Source organism: Diadema antillarum, unplaced genomic scaffold (assembly GCF_040938485.1).
Source record: "Diadema antillarum isolate AM-2024a unplaced genomic scaffold, OU_Dant_1.0 scf00000001, whole genome shotgun sequence".
Lineage (NCBI taxonomy): Eukaryota > Metazoa > Echinodermata > Echinoidea > Diadematoida > Diadematidae > Diadema > Diadema antillarum.
Window position 1 is genome coordinate 4,023,101 of NW_027270890.1, and position 16,086 is coordinate 4,039,186.

A 16,086-nucleotide genomic window follows, 5' to 3' on the forward strand; every position below is an offset into this window, starting at 1 on the left:
GATTTAACATATTTGGACTGGATTTCCTCTTAAATGTATTTTTCAGTCATCTGAAATTGGGTTTAAAGTGTGATTTATTTTTTAAAACATGGAATAGTATAATGTGCAGGTATGAGCTGGGCTGCAGAGAACCCTGAATATTTATAGCCTGTAGAAAAAAGAAAAAGCAAATGTACTTGTACACCTTACGATGTTTATGATCCAAAGTATTAATTTTGTATTTATTATTAATCTCAGTGATTCACCTCTTCAAAGGCCAATTGGAAAAGAGCCCCGTTTCTTTTGGAAATGCCCATTCATATTAAATTTGTCAACAGTGAGGTTTAGCAAAGTCCAAATTTGTAGTCTGGCAATGTATTTCTGTCAAAGCTGTGATATCATATTGATGACTTTTCATGGAACATCCATTATGTTAATTATATTTTTCCTGTCATAGAGGTTAAAATTAAATGATACACATAATAGGGACACCATGACAAAAATATGATTCAGCAACCTATTGCTGGTAAATCATAATTATAATTCATAGGCCTATCTGCCAACTTCTCTCATTTAATAGTCCACATTCTTTTTTCTTGCGATAAGAACCTCTATAGTCAACCTTGTATTCCTATCTTTTTGTCGTCACCTGCACTAATACAATTGTAGTATAATATTCCTAAATTCCTAATTCTGTATTTTCTTCCAACTATCCCTACATGTATTTCCAGATGTATTTTTTTTTGGGGGGGGGGGGGTGGGGTGAGGGGAGGGGGTTGAGAGGTATAATGTATGCAACTTATATGAATTCAAGTCAAATTTTAAAGGGATAAAGCAAAATGAAGTGAATGCAGCTTTGTTTTAATGTGATCTATGGGAGAAGGTATTGTACTGTACTCTGTGAAGTCAGTTCAGACAGGGAGGTGGGAAGAGATGTGTTGATGTACAGTTTGTACAGTGTGAGTGCCCCTATGTTTCATACAGCAGTTATAGAACATGCGAGTGATGTATTTGGCACAGTAGACGGCTAACCACCCACACTGCAGAGCTGGGCTGAACCATTCACATCATGGGGGGGGGGGGGGGGGGGGGAGGGGGTAGATGAGTGAACTGTTACAGGATGAGGAAATGTTTGTCAGTATACAGTAAATAGTCTTCATCAAGACACACAAGTATGCTATTAAAGTCAACTTTTCTTCACATCTAATAAAAAAAAGACAATCACAGTGGTACAAGTTTCACTGAAAGTTGACATTGAGAAAATTACAATATTCTACTGCTTTGCATGTTTTCTGTAAAAAACAAACAAAACAAAAACAAAACAAAAGACAGGAAAAAAAACCCCTAGTTTTGGTCCCTTATAGTGAGATAATGATGATGTAATCACCCTATGTCTCTCTATTGGGATAATGCACAGAAAGTGAAATGTATTTCCTGAAATTAAAGCAATTGATGTACATATTGTACAACTCTTTCGACAAAAACACATCAGTGCCAGGTTATTTACAAGTCAGTAATACAAATGTAGTTCATACTGAAAAAAGATGAAGATCTTTCTTCAACAACAACTGGGTGGGTATTTGTGTACAGATCATCTGCAGACTATTCAAAGTGAAGACAGTATGATCTCCACTAATATGTCAGCCTACACTGTACAGATGTACATGATATCTTCTTGAAGCTGAAGTTGCATGAATGTTAAACTTAAAAATCTGACAACGTACTTCTTTGTCTGTGTAGTTCTAAATAAACTTGTATCAGACGTGCATGTTTTATGATCTGAAAGTCAACCTGTAATGAAATGGGTTTGCATACACTGTCAGCACCCCAAGAGAATGTGGTGTATACTGATTAGAGTATTAGGTAGAATCATTGAAAGTATTATATCATGCATAATGAAGAGTGTACCGATATAACTCTATAGTACAGTGTATGTTACATGATTATGTACATGTTACTGCATGAACAGGTGTAACCTTTCAGTTTAGGTTGCAGACAAATTTAAGAGCTTACAATTTCTAAATTGATCAGCAGGCTAATTAGTGAGATGCAAAGATCCACTGTGTCTTGGCATACAGCCAAGTAAGAATAATGCGTGACTGAAACTCTCAACTACAAGTGTATTACTCATGTGACTCATAATTTGACTAGTTTTGCAGCCAAAATTGTGCAATGTACAGTGAATGTGTTACTGTTTCCTTCTATGGCTGCCATGTCATGATGTCTTTTGTATGAGGGAAGCTCTCTTCAGAACAAATGTATGGCATTAAGTGATAAAATCTGTTTGGTGTCTGTTTGATACATGTGTACTTCTTACAACAAGAGGGAAAATCAAAGTATAACATGGGGTAGACTTGAACTTTTTGTCAGTGTCATACAATGTTCCTTACTTGATAATGTAGGCCTACATGTATGTTGCAAGGGAATGACGATGCAGAAATTTAGGTGATGGTGTACTGTCCCATTGCCTAATACATCACTAGTGGTCCCATATACTCATATTCATGTTGGGATCATCACAAGTTTTTGATCACTTGTATGGTCTGCTACTTGCATGCAGTCATGCTAGTTGATGTACATTGTGTACTATATCAGAAATCAAATCAAGATTGGACTTGAAGGTCCTGTTTACCTTTGGGAGCAGTGATTTAAAAAATGTCCAAGATATCACATTTGATGCATACAACTTGTGTGTAGGTCTGTTGTATCATAAAACATCCTACTACAATGTATATAACATTTTTGCAATAGAGCCTAAAATATAAGGAGATATCTGTATTTTTCTCATTAAACCATAACTGTAGATGGTTTAGTCTGGAAACATTTTTTTTTGTGTGTGTGTACATGTAACTATTGTTCACATTTTGTGTATTTAACAATACTTACACTGTAACATCAATTACACAGATACTATTCAAATTTTTACAGTGGCAGTAGCTATCCCTAACTCACATTTTAGAACTAAAGGACTAATGCTGGGTTTTTGTTTCTTCTGCAAATGGTAGATTATGCCTTTAAGTTATTTTCTCTCTAGTAAGGGCTCTTTTCCAGAAATCATCAAATGTCACTAATATGACAAACTCAGTCTTTATGCAAGGTGGTCAGTTTGTCAGATACATATGATGAAAGTCCTCTATATTTTGTTAATTCTTGCATTATGCAGTGCAATGTGAAAATCAATCTAGCTTGATTATCTTGTTTGAATTAAAAAGATAAGTTACTGTAATTTGTCCCATGTGTGATGGGTGTGCATAACGCGTGAAGAGAAAATCTTTTTAATTTTAATCCCACGATGCAACTCTCCACAGTAGATTCGCCTTCTTTTTTTGTTTTAATGCAGGCTATCTCTTTCCCTTTTTTCTCGCTTTTTTTCCAACCAAGAACTGAGTCTTGATTTGTCTACTCTAATGCTCTGTAAACTTAGAATATGATTGCTGAAATGATAGCAGATCATATCATTGTAGTTTTGAATTATTAATTGAATATTATTATTGAATTTTGATTATTGAGTTAAATTATTGGAAATCTCATCACCAGTAAAATGTTTTACAAGATTTGGCGTAATGACTGTGGCAATCATTTGATCATAGTATTGTGTAATGATATACAAATTTGTCACTACCCCCCCCCCCCACCCCATGATGACCCGAAATGTCATTTCAGCTCCAGCCAGTCAATGACCCCCAACAATACTTTCCACCTCCAGTGAGTCATCGACCTTCATCATCCCTTGAGTATACATTGTACATTTCGCCCCATCTAATTTACGACCAAGTGAAGTCAAACCCAGACATCCTGCCCTTCCCCCATTGATTACTTGGAATTGTTGTTGAAACCAAATCCAAGAACACTACCTCCTTTCTAAAACTAGTCTCGCCTTTGTTTCTACAACAACCAAAGTTCTCTATCATAGAGACTCCACCCCCATTCGCCCATGCACCCTTTCATAGTGTGTCAACTGTGTGTCTCATGCAATGTATGAAGAGAATTGTTATCATTTGAGTGGACTTGCATTCTGAAGCTTGAAGAAAGAGATCATGCCAGAAACCACCTCTCAAATAAACTACATAGATGTACAGTACACTTCAAAAATGGTACATTACTTAATACTACTGTATGTGCCACGATATTTCATTGAACGTGCACCCGCTCTCTATAAAACTAAACCAATCCCTACACAACAGTGAAACATACTAGTATGTGCTTGTGTAAATCTTATCAATTTTGTATCGGGGCTTTGACTTCATTTTTTCAAAGATACATACATGAGGGTAAACAGTAAAAAAATATTGTGCCAACATTTTTTTCTTCATTTTTAATAGGCAGTGTATGAATGTATTGAATTATTTTTCTGGTTCTTATCTTCTACAGTGGTGTTTACTGGGAGAAAGGACTCGGCAGAATCAGAGAATGTGGAGCAAGGACGGAAGATTCAAATCACGCTGTCTCCCTCTTCCACTGTCAAACAACAGTTCCACACATGCAAGTGTGGCAAGGTGCATGCCAAAACAGAGGTTAGTCTTGTGTGACAGGAGTTTGTGTGGGGAAAGTCAAAGTGAAATGTCACTCCTTGTATTACAGGCAGAACATAGTTCTCATACACCTGTAGAAACTGAATGAATTTGGAGCCCTTCTGATAATTATGTTTTAACTTAAAAGTTTGCATAAAGGAATTGAGGAAATGCAGCAGACACAGTGTGTAAAGTTTTGTTAGAATTGGACATGAGCTTGTAAAGGAAATAAGGTTTTCCATGTTTGATGAGAAAGGATATCTGTTAAATCACACACAGATCAACTTCTGTGATGATGTCTTAGCTTCATTACTTCCTTGTTATTGGTTTGTTCAAAAACTATGTTCCAATCGTCTTCCATCTTTTAACAATTTTTGTGCTCAAGTACTTTATTGGTCTAACTTGCCAGGCTCTTTTAGTAGCATCCGCAGATAACTCCCCCCCCCCCACCCCAAACTTGACATGATATACCAAGCCCACTTGGGTGTAGTAGTAGTAGTGTGCCTCAGTCCAACAGGAAGGCCATTGTGAAACAATGGGAATTAGGGGGATTAGGGGATTAGGTAATCTCTATTCATTGGTGGTTGGTTTGCTAGCAGACTAGGGAGGTGTTTCCCACCTTCCTGCACACACACTGTATCTCTGCCAGCCAGTGTGCCTACCAATCACCAAACAAAGAACAGTGATGATAAGATGAAGTGTATGCTGTGTCGTCATCATCTTTAATCATAATAACAACGAATAAAAAAGTGCTAAATAATGGTATTTCGAAGTTTTTTTATATCATTTCAAAGGTCATTTACTCTAAATGATAAATTGGTGCAAAGGGTTTATTGTATCCAGAAAAATATTTCTGAAGATGAAAGTTTTGTAACAAATAATGTTTGTCTCAACATGAGGATAAATATGAATCTGTAACGTTTTGTATATTGTTTCCATAGTTCAGGAAAAAGAAGAACAATCAGATCTTGCATTCTGTTTTGTGCTGGTGTCAAATTAAGCAGCAAAGGTTGAGAGTGATCAGTTATTTGCTGCTGCCTGATGAATTAGAGCCTAAGTTTAAAAAAAAAAGGTTTTAGATTTTAGATCGTTAATGCAGAATTGATAAAACGATTCAGGAATTTTTTCCCAGCCTTATGTCTGTCCCACTGCAAGAGCAGTTTAATTCAAGTTCATTGTTACTTGACAGTTTCTGAATTCTTTTCTGTGTTTGTTTGACAGCCGAAGGATGTGGTCGATGGATGGAACAGACTTCTGAGAGAGGGACGCAAGTGTCACGAGAACAACCTCCGCATCATCGTCTTCGCTCCTCTACTCTACAATCGTAGCACACTGGCCCCCAAATGGCAGAAATGGATGAGAAAACAAAACCTCATCGTTGATGAGTAAGACCAGCTAGATACCAACTATCCCTGTCTCCTATCTTTTCATCTCCTTCTGTGCTACCTCAACCTCCAGCCCTTTTAGCTATCACTATTTGCCTTCCTTACGGCTTACACTCTCCCTACTATTTTTTCCTTGAACATGAGATGAAAATCAGTCACACAGTCATCTCATTTTGATTGGTGCTGGGAGAAACATTTATTGACATCTTCTCTCCAAGCAGTCAAAACCCAGACCCCTCTCTCCAAGCAGTCAAAAACCAGACCCCTCTCTCCAAGCAGTCAAAACCCAGACCCCTCTCTCCAAGTAGTCAAAACCCAGACCCCTCTCTCCAAGCAGTCAAAACCCAGACCCCTCTCTCCAAGCAGTCAAAACCCAGACCCCTCTCTCCAAGCAGTCAAAACCCAGACCCCTCTCTCCAAGCAGTCATAACCCAGACCCCTCTCATCAAGCAGTCAAAACCCAGACCCCTCTCTCCAAGCAGTCAAAACCCAGACCCCTCTCTCCAAGCAGTCATAACCCAGTCTGCCTTCTCCAAGGTCCTCTTTGGCTTGTGTACAATCACTATTTGAGCTTTACACAATGGCCCAAGGGCTACAGCTGCCCTCCATAAAGGGGACAGGGGAGTACAATGTTAACCCGTTGAGGACGAGACCCGAGTATACTCGGGCAGATGTCTATGGGAAATATGTGTTGTAGCAAAATCAAACCGTCCTCAACGGGTTAACAGTGGATTACTCATGGAAAAGGCTGTTCTACAACAATTGGACAAAGAGACTAAAAGACAGGATTATTACAAGAGGTGACTTCAAATTCCTAAACTGCCAGGGGAGGATAATGACACTGAATTTGGGCAAAAGACACCATAAGGGTAAAGATTAAATTGGGAAAAGGGCACAATAAAGTTGACAATTACTGCTGTATCAGTGACCATCAAGCTTAAACCAGTGTGTCTTTGATCTCACGCTCCCAAGTTTGTATTGGACTGTCTAGCCAATGTCCGACAAAAGGACATTGACCTTGACTATAAGGTACGTGTACCTAGAGCAGGAAGAGTCCTTGACCTTAAAGGCATAATTCACCATTTGCAGATGACACAAAAACCCAGCATTAGTGCTTCAAAATAGTTCTAAAATGTGAGTTAGGGATAGAAACAACCACTGTCAAATTTGTATCGGTAAAATCGATGTGGAGTATTATACAAAATGTGAACAATAATTTATAAACAAAATGTGTGCAGACTAAACCGTCTACAGTTACTGTTTATTGAGAAAATCTATATCTCCTTATATTTTAGGCTTTGTTGTGAAAATTGTATATGATAGGATGTTTTGTGATACAACTGACCTACACCTCTGCATCAAATGTAATAACTCTTTAAACATTTTTTAAAACACTGCTCCCAATAGGAAACAGTACCTTTAACAATCTGTTGCTTCCTTCCTTCACTCTTCCCTTTCTAGGGTCTTCTATCCTGTAATATCAGTCCGTTCAAGGACAACGTACACATGGTGTTGAATACCGCGCACATGTCTATTACAGTTACATCACCATGCAAACTTTCATACAACACATAACTATTTTGTATATTGCTAGTAAGTAATTCTTCATGGTGTTTATAGGATGAAAGATTGATCTTTTTACCTATGCTCAACCCAGCCATAGATTTCAAGAATAGCATAGTCATTGATGAAAAAGACAAGGGGGAAAAGTAAATCCAAACAAAGCAAAAATGTTAACAAAGCTGAGGATGTAATCTTATTTTGAAGTCTACTACATTGTCACTTCACTGTTTCAAATACCTAGTTATAAGTTCACTGGTTTGTCCATTTATCTGAAACAGATTTTTGCTCAATACATGTGCTGGTGGTATGACCTTTCGTGTAAATGTTGATTGTTGCTTGTTAAGGTCACTACATTCTTTGTTCTGCCCAGTATACTCTAGCCTTTTGCCAAGGCCCTCTTGCTGTATGGTGGTGGGCGAATTGGGAATGAAGTGAGCCCAGCTGAGTGTGTCAGCGCGAGGGCCTTTTGAGATCTGATTTGCATCCTTATGTTAGCCCTTTGAAGTATGCTTGAATTGCTACCCGCATTGGGTAGCAAAAAATCGACCAATCTGTGTGTCTGTCTGCCCAAGCCCAATTTGCATGATGGCGAATGCACGCCACAGACCTCCATGGGTGGTCAGTGATGCGTGCAAACAGGCCAGACAATGCCAAGGATGTGGGGAGCGGGCCATTCCATTGGTTGACTGGATCTCGTTAATATGAATATTCAGTAGGGTTCATGTGTCATGAATAATAATGTGTGAAGCAGATCTCAAAAGGCCCTCATACTGTTTTGCTCTGCTTGGCTCACTTCACGCACTCGGCATAGCCATCATAAAGTGAGAGGGTCTTGACAAAAGGCTAAGTAAATTGATGAAACGTAAAAATCACCAGAAAATTGTGACGAATATTGCTTAAAAACACAAAGCGCACAAAGTTTCTCCTCCCAGCTAGCGTGTCATGGAAATGATGAGATATTGATTTGTCTTTCCTCAGCTCAACATCGACTGAAGGAAAGAGAGCAGCCTTCAGCAGACTCGATGAACTTGAAATCATTTTTGAGTTCACCATCAATTATTTTAAATTGGTGAGTACACTGCAACATGCAAAACTTCAACTTAAAAGATTATTGCATCTGTTTATGTGTTGCATTTTATCCAGCTACATGGGCAATAATGATTCCACTCAAATATATGAATTCAATACAGATGTTCTTTATTCCCAAACTTTGAACTCAGTAAAAAGACTTATAAAAATTGTGTAATCAGAAATATATAGGGTTCATGAGCAAATGTGCACAGAAAATACCAAAACATAATACCATTTCAGCAACTCATAGGTTATATGTACCTGTCATATAACATTTTGATTGCTTTTTGGTACACATTGTATCTGGTGTTAAGTGACCGAAAATGAAAAACTACATGAGGCATCGAAGATGCAGTACTCAGAAGGGCTCTGTACTAGAACAAAAACATTCTGACCTGATATATATTCACACTCTCATCTGAAATGTGTGTAAAATATTCTCGCCTGAAATGTGTTCATATTCTGTTCTGTAATGTGTCATAGTAAGTGTGTTCACATTCCCTCTCAAATTGTGTTCACATTCTCACCCAAGTATGGTTAAATTTTCACTTCAAATGTGTTCACACTCTCACCTAAAATATGTTACAGTCCCTCTAAAAATGTGTTTACATTCTCACATAAAGTGTATTGACATTTCCACCTCAGCAAACCCTTTTATAAGTCTATTTACATTTTCACCAAAAATGTTTTCGCACTCTCACCAAAATATATTGACATGATCCCCTGAAATACATATATATATTTGCATTGCCTCTTGAAAATGTGTTCACATTCTCATGTAAAATATATTTCTATTTTCACTTAAAATGTTGTCTGTTTCCTGTTAACAGGTGCAGCAGTCAGACTTCCAGTCTGTCACACAGCTGATGGAGGAAGTAGAGAGGGTAAGTGAGATGACGTCAACTTAAAGGGATGGTTTAGTTTTTGGTTGAGATGGCGATTCAGATTTTAACTTTTGGTTGGATAGTCAGAATCTAATTATGAAATATGAAAGAAGATATATATCTTAGAGGAATTCAAATTTCATTTGATGAAAATCAGTTTTGAAATGGCTGAGATACCCAAAAAGGTGGTCCTGATAAAAGGTGGGTCCTACCTTTTATTACGACCTCTTTGTTTTTGGATATCTGAGGCATTTCAAAACCAAATTCCACCTATTGGATTTGAATTCCTCTTAGAATCATATGCTCTACTATATTACTATATTTTATAAGAGGTGACCCATTATCGTACAAGAAAAGTTGGAAACCTGAAACCCCACCTCAACCAAAACTATACCAACCATAAGATCCGGCAGGGTAGGAAAACTGTTATTGGAAGAATGGCCAGACTTGCATACATCAGAGAATCCTCATAGCATATCATCTACAGCTTTATAGGCATCGTACATGCAACCTATGAATCTTGAATGAAGTTGACCATTAACCCGTTGAGGACGAGTCCCGAGTATACTCGGGCAAGCGTCAATGGAAAATGCGTGTTGTAGCAAAATCAAACAGTCCTCAACGGATTAATGATGAGCACACTGTATAATGCTTTGGTGCAAATATATGCTGAAGGGCAGTTGTATTCTAACAGGTGTGTACTCTTGTTGGCTGTGAATGGAGAATGATTTGATAATGCCAACTCCCTCCCCACACTATCAGTCTGTAGAGTGTGCAGAGATCTCAAGTACTGTAAAAGTGGAAATTTTTGCGGTGTCGAAATTTTTGCGCAGCTCGCGCAACCAGAAAGTAGTGCAAAAATAAAAGCATGCGGTTATCTTTGCTTGCCATATATGTTCCAGTTGTTGATGTCTTGATTCTGCGGAATTAAAAACACGCAAAACTCTTCTTACCTGGCTGAGCGCAATAAAATTAGTCGCGTGAAAATATTCACGTTATTTAAGGTGACTTTGCTCATCCAAGATGATGTGTGAACAATGATGTTTTCATTATATACTGTAAACGTGGAAATTTTCGCGGTACATTAATTTTCGCGGATTTCGCGCTACGTTCGGCTCGCGCGAATTCAAAAACGTGCGAATATATCTTCGCAATTTTCTGTGGACATTTTGAACGGCCTGAATTGTGTGCGCTTCGTCGATGATACTGCTACGTAGTACAGACATGTTTACGCTATAGCAGTATCATCGCGCGCACCGCACGCACCGAGCCCATGGCCAATTGGTGTGCTACATCCCCGCGACTACAGTACTAGTACTACAGTACATAAATACACATGAACTACGTAGTTGAGCGCTTGTACTCGCACTCGCGCCGCTCACTACGTCGCTTACTAAGTATCGTACGCTGGCATCGCTGGATGAAAACAGAGACTGTGTATTAACCCGCTGTGGAGCGCGAATTTAAGAACCCGCAAATATGTTTTCGAGCCGCTCAGCGCGAAAAATTAATCACGCGAAAATATTGACGTTTACAGTAGTGTAACACTTGATGAGATGAATTCTTGAATGTCATGTAATGAGTAATTCTGGCTGATAAATATTCAAAAGGACATAGTATTATATCAATAGCATGTAACATTCAGATAATTTTTGTATGGAGTCTTGATGTTGTTTGTTGTTTTTTCTTTCTTTACAGAATGAAGAGTTTGCTGATGCTCTGAAGGTCGCCAAAAACAACTCTTATTCCAAAAACTTTTTGTGAGTATCGTTTAGAAACTATCTCTCACTTGTAGATTAAAGCTATTTTCCTACCTTGTTAAGGACAGTATGACGTAGAAAAGTACTTTTTAAAGAGAATCTCAGGATATGATTCAATGCCATGACTGCAGACATCATCACATGTGAGGTACACGTAACAACAAGAAGAGTGAAACCATTTCTCTATGACCCAGTGTATATCCTAGTCTGTGTAAGATCCTTTGAGATGGACCAATTGTGATTGTGTACCACTCTTTCTCTACAGGCTGTCTATTGTAGAACACAAAATGTTTGCACCATGAAATTTTCACGAATGGGTGCCGACGGCCTTATTCGCAGCATGAAATTTTCGCGAGTTGCCTCTAGCATTCAGTGCATATAGTGAAGACAAGATCTTCAGCATGCATTTTCATTTTGTGAAACTCGGCTCTCGCGTAATTTGCGAAATTGAAATACACGCAAACATTCCTCGTTAATGCAGTATTCCCTGAACTTTATTCTATCAGAGTTGAACTGTTGTGTAATTCTCTCACACTATGACCACCCTTATCTGTGCAGTGTCATCAGAGGAGATGAATTAACCTGTTCCATCCTTAATTGTGAAATGCCCATTGATTTAATACACAGGCCACCAGGTTCCTGTATGGAACAGGTTAAAAGGATGTGTAGTATGCACCTGTTGAAAAGTAAAACAAAGCGATCCTAATAAGAGGTGGGTCCTACCTTTTGTTTAGATTTCTTTGTTTTGGCGATGTCAGCATTTCAAAACCAGTTTTCATGAAAAAAAAAATTGAATTCCTCTTAGAATGATATGCTCTTTCATATTTCAGAAGAGGTTTCTCATTATCTCAAAAAAAGAAAATCATCATCAAAAAACTTTGGAAATGCCATCTCAACTGAAACTGTACCATCCATTCAAACTTGTATATTGTTACCTAGACCAAATAATAAAATACTTGTCATTCATAATTTTTGTTTGGTTTCTTGCTGACAGTGACAATGTGAGGACCAAGAAAAAGCTGCCAGAGAATAACACTGTCAGGCTTCTCATTCTGGTCACACTCAAGCACTGTAAGTATGGGGGTCAAAGTTCATAGGTCAAGGGTCGTGATATTATCAGTTCTATAGAAAACAATTATTGTAGAGATATACTTGTATGTATCTAGTGACTGGGGTAATGATAGTCTGTAAAGCGCTTTGAGATATTTAACAAGTGTGAAATGTGCTTTATATAAAAAACAGCTGTTATTATTATTTTATGGTATGGATAAGAGAATTCATCTCTTGAGAAGTGGAAGGATTTTTGCATTCTGTAAGATCTTGTGATATAACTAAGTCTGGGTCAAACTTCGATAACATGAAGGGAAATCAAGGATCAGTTCTCAAGATAAAAAAAAAACGGTGAATGCTCGCTGTTCCAAGTGAGGACTGCTGAAAATTTTCTGCGTTGGATTGTCTAAACTGAAATATATTTCTATCTTTCTTCCTTTCTTTCTTTCTTTCTATCCTCTTTTTTAGCTGTGTTACTTGTTTTACTCTTTGTGTGTAGTCCAGTTAAAGCATGCATCAGCATGGCAGACCTCCCAACCATTCTGAATTTGGAGGGAAAATTTGAATTTTGACCATTCCTAGCTGTTGTTTTTTATTTTTCTTGATGATATTGCCCCACACTCCAATGGGAGTTTGCTCTTTCTCTTTTACTTTGGAGCAAGTCTTGCCTATCTTTTAGTCAGTAAGATTGGGACATCTGGTATGGAGTTTATCACTTTCATGCCTCCAACAAAACTATTTGATTGTAGTTTTTATCCTGTATAAAGACATTGCCTGGTATCATGATGATATTAGGCAGTGGGGTGAAGGTTGAGGTGTAAGATTGCAAGTGCTGATCTACAGAGCAGAAGTTGCAATTTTGTAGAGGGAGACAAATTGAAGAAAATTTACACCTCAACCTTCATCCCGTGCTTACTATTCTCTTGCTTTCATAAATGCCTTGTACGCTTGGACCATTTGATATAACAATGTCCGAATTTCAGAGCTTTGGTATTTGTTTCATGTTCATTATGTCCCTGCCACCAACCAGGGATAGCCTGGTGGTAAAGTGTCGTGGTGCTGAAAGCGGTAGATGACAGGTTGGAGTCCTGTGGTTCCTTTTTTTCCGATATGTCTGTAAAATTATAGATCAGCAGTTGCGATCTGACAAATTTCATTTCTAGAGGGAGACAAATTGAAGAAAATTCACACTTCATCGCCTGGTTTGTTTGAATTTGACGGAATTTGCTAGTTACCTTTCATTATACCCCCGCCAAACGAAGTTTGAAGGGGGTATATAGGAATCAGCGGACGGTCGGTCGGGCGGTCGGGCGGTCGGGCGGTCGGGCGGTCGGGCGGTCGGGCGGTCGGTCGGGCGGTCGGTCGGGCGGTCGGTCCGTTGCAAATCTTGCGTCGCGAACTACTTCCTCAGTTTTCAACCGATTCCCATAAAACTTGGCACAGATGTGTGCCTTGGGTTGTAGATGTGCAAGACATATTTTTTGACAGTACCCAAAAGTACGTTGCCATGGTAACGGCATATTATGGGCAAAAATGGGTACAAATCTTGCGTCGCGAACTACTTCCTCAGTTTTCAATCGATTCCCATAAAACTTGGCACAGATGTGTGCCTTGGGTTGTAGATGTGCAAGACATATTTTTTGACAGTACCCAAAAGTACGTTGCCATGGTAACAGCATATTATGGGCAAAAATGGGTACAAATCTTGCGTCGCGAACTACTTCCTCAGTTTTCAACCGATTCCCATAAAACTTGGCACAGATGTGTGCCTTGGGTTGTAGATGTGCAAGACGTATTTTTTGACAGTACCCAAAAGTACGTTGCCATGGTAACGGCATATTATGGGCAAAAATGGGTACAAATCTTGCGTCGCGAACTCCTCCCACAGTTTTTGATCAATTTTTATGAAATTAGGTACAGATGTTCATCTGAATATGTTAATGTGCAAGACACATATTTCAGCAGTGGCAAAAAGTGCGTTGCCATGGTAACGGCATGTTATTGATAAAATATAGGGCAAAATGCTTCATGGCAAAACTGCTTCATCAGTGTTCTTCCAATTCTCATGGAATTCATATTGAATGTTTGTCTTAGGATATAGGTCAGCATGACACATTTCTTGACAGTGACAAAAAGTATGTTGCCATGGTAACAGCTCACATATTATGAGCCAAAATGATGGAAAATTTTGTGTTGCAAACTACTTCCTCAGTTTTTGCCCAATTTCCATGAAACTTGGTACAGATGTGTGCCTTTGGTTGTAGATGTGCAAGACGCATTTTTCGACAGTACCCGAAAGTACGTTGCCATGGTAACGGCATATTAATGGCAGAAGATCAAGGAAAGATCTTGCGGATTTAACTACTTCCTCAATTTTTTGACCAAAGCTTATCAAATGTTGTTTTGACCAAAGCTTATGAAATGTTGTTTGACGGGGGTATAACCAGTCGCTGTAGCGACATTTCTAGTTTTGAGTGTGTCAGTCTATGCACCTACAGCTGTATCTTGATGGTAACATTCCTTTGTTGTCCATTTTTTGTTTCAGACTGGCAGTATGTCCATCACACAGTGGTCCACAGAAAAGATATTTTGTCTTCGCTCATGAAACTAAGCGAGGCGGATGAGAAGGTAAAGAGGTTCTTTTTGTTTATTTTCGTCAAGCTGAATTAATCAGTGATTACCCACCTGTCTGGTCATTAAACTCGTGCAAAACCCGTGATAAGAGTATGCCCCTTATACTGTATATGCTGTTATTTTTGCATGCAGATTTTTTTTTTTTTTCGCGAATGAGGAGGTCATAGACATTTTCGTGAGATGTTGTTTTCGCGAATGGAAACAGATGCTAACATAAACGTACTGTTATCCTAGCGCATGGAGACATTTTCACGTGTTGTTAAATTCACGAAATTTGTGGAAATTAACAGCTTATGCAATATACAAATAGTAAATGTTCACACAAGTGCGATGATATAAGATTTAGTGAGGTGAATGTTACAGGTGCTCTATTCAATGAAGCGAAGCTGAGACTAAAAGTATGCCTCATCTTTTAAATCCAAAGTCTTGTTCTATTTTAAGAGTGAAAACTGTATACTACGCTTGTTTTATACAACAGCTCCGACGTCCATGATAGTGGTGCACACCGATGCTTGAATACAGCACAGAAATGGCAACCGTTTCTCTTCCTGTGAAAAGCAACTGGTTGTTTATTGCAGTATGGCACAGTCATACACAAAATCATGTTTGCTTTTTGTTTGTTTGTTTGTTAGTTTTTTGTCCATCCGTCCATTGATCTGCCCCAGATCTGTATCTCCTTTAATTTGCTTTAATTCTTCCATACAAAGAACACTGTTGTAGGTCATGATGCTGTCATCGTTAGTTTCCTGTGTCTTTTTTTCTGCATTGTCTGTCTTTATTGAATGCCCGTAATTGTTTCTTGTTGATATCTGTTGTTTGTTCCTCAGGAAATGAACTCTTTAAAAGACAAAGGCAACAACTTAGTCCATAATCGGAAGTTCCGCGATGCATACGGCATGTACACCCAAGCACTGAAAATAGGGTAAGAACTAAAGAATAAGACTTTTTCCCTTATTTTTGTCAGCATCAGCATCCTAAATGTAGTGGTATATGCAGATAACATAGCATTTTGAGGTGGATGTCGTTGGAATTTCCGAAAGACAAGTGAAAGCTTGTCATCTGTGTTATGTTTCACTAGTCTTTTTGACCCTTGAATCAAATTAAAGGAAGGAATTATACGTAAAGAGAACTATTTCTCGGTATTTTGTTTCATATTTTGACAGTCAGTGGAAAAGAACATTTAAGCCATGCATCTTTCTTTGATGTTGTTGTTTTATATATTTCATTCTGTTTTTGTCTTGTCTGTTTC

The 16,086-nt window shown here is 38.3% G+C and overlaps 2 protein-coding genes across 2 annotated transcripts in view; both read left to right on the forward strand.

Annotated features, from left to right (window-relative positions):
- Positions 1 to 14,873, forward strand: part of LOC139722961 (uncharacterized) — a 28,162-nt gene extending 13,289 nt beyond the window's left edge. The window contains exons 2-8 of the mRNA XM_071634274.1: positions 4,351 to 4,493; positions 5,712 to 5,875; positions 8,417 to 8,507; positions 9,340 to 9,393; positions 11,092 to 11,153; positions 12,148 to 12,224; positions 14,749 to 14,873. Of these exons, the coding sequence (XP_071490375.1) occupies positions 4,351 to 4,493; positions 5,712 to 5,875; positions 8,417 to 8,507; positions 9,340 to 9,393; positions 11,092 to 11,153; positions 12,148 to 12,224; positions 14,749 to 14,873 (716 nt within the window). The remainder of the gene's footprint in view (positions 1 to 4,350; positions 4,494 to 5,711; positions 5,876 to 8,416; positions 8,508 to 9,339; positions 9,394 to 11,091; positions 11,154 to 12,147; positions 12,225 to 14,748) is intronic.
- Positions 14,874 to 15,569: 696 nt separating this feature from the next.
- Positions 15,570 to 16,086, forward strand: part of LOC139723068 (uncharacterized) — a 50,411-nt gene continuing 49,894 nt past the window's right edge. The window contains exon 1 of the mRNA XM_071634373.1: positions 15,570 to 15,759. Coding sequence (XP_071490474.1) covers positions 15,668 to 15,759 — 92 coding nt within the window. The 5' untranslated portion in view covers positions 15,570 to 15,667. The remainder of the gene's footprint in view (positions 15,760 to 16,086) is intronic.